The sequence below is a fragment of the Meleagris gallopavo genome, chromosome 30 (genome assembly GCF_000146605.3).
Source record: "Meleagris gallopavo isolate NT-WF06-2002-E0010 breed Aviagen turkey brand Nicholas breeding stock chromosome 30, Turkey_5.1, whole genome shotgun sequence".
Classification (NCBI taxonomy): Eukaryota; Metazoa; Chordata; class Aves; order Galliformes; family Phasianidae; genus Meleagris; species Meleagris gallopavo.
In genome coordinates, this window is record NC_015040.2 from 1,671,767 (window position 1) to 1,675,977 (window position 4,211).

Here is a 4,211-nt window from a genome sequence, read left to right on the forward strand (position 1 = left end):
TTTTTTTTTTTTTTTTTGCCTTAATGCCAAAACATACTGAATCCCAACAAACCAAAGGGAAAAGTTCATTAGTACTCGAGCACTGATGGAGTGGGAGAGGGAGGAGTGCTCTCCAAGTGACATCATAATCATTGCTTTTTACTGCTTATGCATGCTTACCATTAACATGCAGACTGTTCTTCTCCAGGCTGTAGTGCCCTAGTTTGGTGATGCCATTTGTCATGGAGCTCAGCTCATGATAAACTGTTTCTCTGTCAAACCTGGCCATGCTGACGTTGTTTTTGTAGCTGCAGACAGCATCCACACCTGTGTCACCCCTGTGTCTCCCAGACCTAAGTGAAAACGTTAGACACATTGTTTAGGATGCTGCTGATGCTTACAGAACACCCTGTGTAATTCCTATGGCTATGAATAAGTGCACAGCTGAGCTCGTGGTATCTTTCAGTGGAATGTGAAGAATTGTGGCAGCATTTGAAAACCAAGATAATTTTACCATAAATAAATTTGGGAATGGGAAAGCAGTTGCCACTGGCTTCTGTTTTCTGGCATCAGCATGTGTAATAACTTATGCAAGACAAAAAGATAATTGAACTTTCAGGAATCTTACCTAAATCTCATCACTTTACATCCAGTGTAGACAGAGCTTATGCTGCTTCTTTTGAACAGAGGGTCAATCTGTTTAAAATAATAGTAATAAAGTAAATTTGAGAACTTGAAAGCATACCAGATCACTGTAACTCAAAATGGGCAAGGCCAGAGCCAGACTTACGTAATGTTTGATAACTTTCTCTGTGGAAATGAATCTGCGGGAATTTGGTGCATCCAGATCTGCAGTATATTGGAGGTTGGTCAAGGTGAAATTAAGTGTGAAATGGCTGGTTGCTGGGCTTGGAGCAGTAGTTACGCTCAGATCTGTAATCAAATGGGAGAAGGATTACAGTTTTACTGTACAAAAACCTATACTTGGTTTCAAAGACATCTACAATCCTTTCAAACTTCAAGAACTACTGCAAGGAACCTGTTTTTGGCAAAGCACTTACGTGATCTCTGGAATGGTTCGTTATAACCTGAAAAGGAAATGCAAGAGAAATATTCTGTGAGTGAACTATACATTTAAAGAATGAAAGAGGGGATAATTAAATGGATGATTCAGGAATGAATCACCAGAACCAGTCCTGAGGGTGTGAATCTGTTAAATTCTTGCTTGAGCAGAAAGAGCCTTTTATATTATGAAGGACTACAGTGAGAAAATACATATACTGCTTTAACTAAGTATCAGTGGGGTAGAGAGATCAGGTGAGATGTTCATATGCAAGTGAATTATTGTTGTCAAGACTAAAATTAATTCACTCTTCAATGCAACGTAGAAATTAAAATCTTCAAAAATGTCAGTGTGAAAATGTTCGTGGAAGCATACACTTCATCTTACACAAATCTGCAGAAAATTCTAGAAGGATCACCTTTTCCTTACATACACTTTTATTATTTTTTTTTAACTGAAGAGTTTCCTAAAGCGCAGTGCGGTTCCAGACTGGTGTGGTGCCTGGAGGACTGAAAATTATGCACTTACCGTTGACATAGAGGCTCTCCTTATCCAGTTTATAGATTCCTAATTTGGTGATGTTGTTTGTCATGCTCCTTAGTTCTTGATAAACTGTAGCTTTGTCAAAATTGGGCACTTGGGAGCCATTTCCGTAGCTGCAGATGCTGTCTACTGCTGTGCTATCTCTATTTGTCACTGACCTGAGAAATCAAGTACAATCAAGTTTAGTTGTTGTTCTAAAAATCTGTGGGTTTTCTTCTGTTGTTATTAAAAAGAGAAGAAAAACAAGAAAAGAAAAGCAATTAAAATCTGTCCACAGATGTCAGAGATAAACTGCAGAAGTTCTACTGAGATGTTGGTGCTATAGCACAAAGGCTTTGTAAGATTAAGCACATACAAAAATGCATAAAAGCTTTACTGTAATGATGCTGATTTCTTGAGAAAGGAAATTAATGTTTTAAGTATCAATCAAACATAAGTAAATCCATTTGTCTTCCAGCTACACTGCTTACCTGAATAGTATTACTTTGCAGCCAATGAAGTCAGGGCCAATGCTACTTTTCCGAAGCAGAAGGTCAATCTGACAAGGAAAGGTCTCTTTGAGCATGGTTAATGCAAAACATTGGGTGATTAAGAACACCGTGATGTTAGCTTACATAATGTTGCATTATTTTCTTGGTAGAATTGAATTTAGCAGAATGTGATCTCCCTAGGTCTGTAGTGAACCTGAGGTTGGTTATGGTGAAGTTCACTGTGAATTGCTGTATTATTTGTCCCAGGCTTTGTGTGTTGAATGGCTTTTCCACTGTAAGAGAGAAAAAATATGCAGATAAGCAAAAACAAACACACAAAAAAACTCATAAGACACAATATTATCTGTTTTTGTTTTTTTTTTTTTAAACATTTACGTAAGAAACTTACGAACATGACCACAAACTGGAGGTATTTGGCAATCTCGTGAGAACAGCAAAATTAGAAAAAAAGTAAATTGTACCTCTGAGTAGTTTGACAGATAAATTTTAATATACTTACATGACAGATCATGTGGTTCATTGTAATCTGAAAAGAAATGAGCAATCATTAGGAAAATATTCCAAGAATGTCTTTTAGCTCCAACTAATCAAGAGCAGCAGTACTAAACATGTCATATTCCTAATGACTTCAGGGATTGTGATTGTTTTAACTTAGTGAGGCTGACAGTTTTTGCCATCTGCTTTTTGCTATTTCTTCTGAGACATAACCGAATCGTAGAATCATATAACAACCTAGGTTGGGAAAGGCTCAGGTTCTGCACAAGACCAGCCAAAATCGAAACTCTACGCCTAAGAGAATTGTACAAATATCTCTTGCACTCTGGAGCCCTAATACTGTGATGAATAACCTGCAGAGGAGTTTCAATGTTCAAGTATAATCTCATAATAAGAAATAATAAGAGGAACTAAATCACACACTATCTACTTACAAAATGGTTCTGGTAAACGTAAAGAATAAGAATGTAAGCTAAAGATACCAATGTAAACAATGAGGCTCGGGCTAAGAAAAAGGTCATGCATAAAGTATTACAGTTTCAGACAAGAGAAAGAGGAAAGTGAGCTGCGAAACTATTCATACAGAACTATATAGAAAATGCTAAAAAATGAAACAACGATAAGATGTTCAAAAATTAAAATGGAAAAAAGCAGAAAAACTAAATAAAACATTATTTTAAAAAAAGGAATATTCTAAAACTTCAGATGAAAACATAAATGAATGGCAAAAATTCAAAAAGGGATGTGATAAAAATGGATGAAAAAAGAAGACAGTCACTGTTGACGTAGAGTCAAAAGTCCCAATAAGTTTGCATTTGTCCCAGGTTCACAAGCTGATGGGACGAGAGGCCCGCGAGGCACCCGTTGCCTTTTGGGTGCCTCCTGCCCCTGTGTGGTACTCACTGGGCGTCACTGGCTGCGTCACTGGCTGTTCGTTGTAACCTGGAATGAGAGAGAGAGAGACATGAGCTGGAGCTCCGTGAGGGGAAGGCGGGGGCCAGAGGGAGGCAGCAGGAGAGGCCTTGTTCACCGTTGACGTAGAGGCTGGTCCTGTCCAGGCTGTAGGGGCCCAGGCGCGAGATGGCTCTGGTCTTGTTGCTCACTTCGTGGTAAAGGCCCACCCTGTCCAAGTCAGGGCTGGAGGGCTCCTTCCTGTAGCTGCAGACGAGGTCCACGCCTGTGTTGTCGCCTTGCCTCACGGACCTGCAAGACAGAAAGCCATGCCTGAGCACCCGGCTTCTGCACCTCATTGCTCCAAGGTCGACAGGCTTTGCGGCTTCTGAACGTGAGCGTCTCTCCGTGAACGCATGCTCGCTATTCCCCCGTCAGGCCAAGCTGGGGCTCCCTTCCACTCCTGCCTCCACTGAAAGTGTGGCTTTTTTCCGGAAGCCGTGGGCAAGGGGAGACTGTGGAGTCGTTCTTTGGTCAGCAGCGTGACCCGAGGGTTAGGGGGCCGGCGGCGAGGGGAGGCTCCAAGGGCTGAGGTGGTGAGGGAGAATGACAGCAGGGAGCAGGTCTTGGTGGTGACAGAGCAGAAGTGTGGTGGGACGGCGAGTGGTGGCATCTGACTAGGGACCCTGGGTTGCCACCCGTACCTGAAGGCTGTGGTTGCACACCCAAGGAAACTGGGGCCAATGCTG

At 41.3% G+C, this 4,211-nt stretch overlaps 1 protein-coding gene across 1 annotated transcript in view; it reads right to left on the minus strand.

The window, feature by feature from the left end:
• LOC100545609 (mucin-16-like) overlaps positions 1-4,211 on the minus strand; it is a 4,531-nt gene continuing 320 nt past the window's right edge. Inside the window, exons 2-12 of the mRNA XM_019609954.2 lie at positions 4,167-4,208; positions 3,602-3,774; positions 3,475-3,513; positions 2,576-2,602; positions 2,200-2,348; positions 2,056-2,123; positions 1,571-1,743; positions 1,041-1,067; positions 770-912; positions 608-675; positions 1-332 (exon numbers count right to left, since the gene is read on the minus strand). Coding sequence (XP_019465499.1) covers positions 146-332; positions 608-675; positions 770-912; positions 1,041-1,067; positions 1,571-1,743; positions 2,056-2,123; positions 2,200-2,348; positions 2,576-2,602; positions 3,475-3,513; positions 3,602-3,774; positions 4,167-4,208 — 1,096 coding nt within the window. The 3' untranslated portion in view covers positions 1-145. The remainder of the gene's footprint in view (positions 333-607; positions 676-769; positions 913-1,040; positions 1,068-1,570; positions 1,744-2,055; positions 2,124-2,199; positions 2,349-2,575; positions 2,603-3,474; positions 3,514-3,601; positions 3,775-4,166; positions 4,209-4,211) is intronic.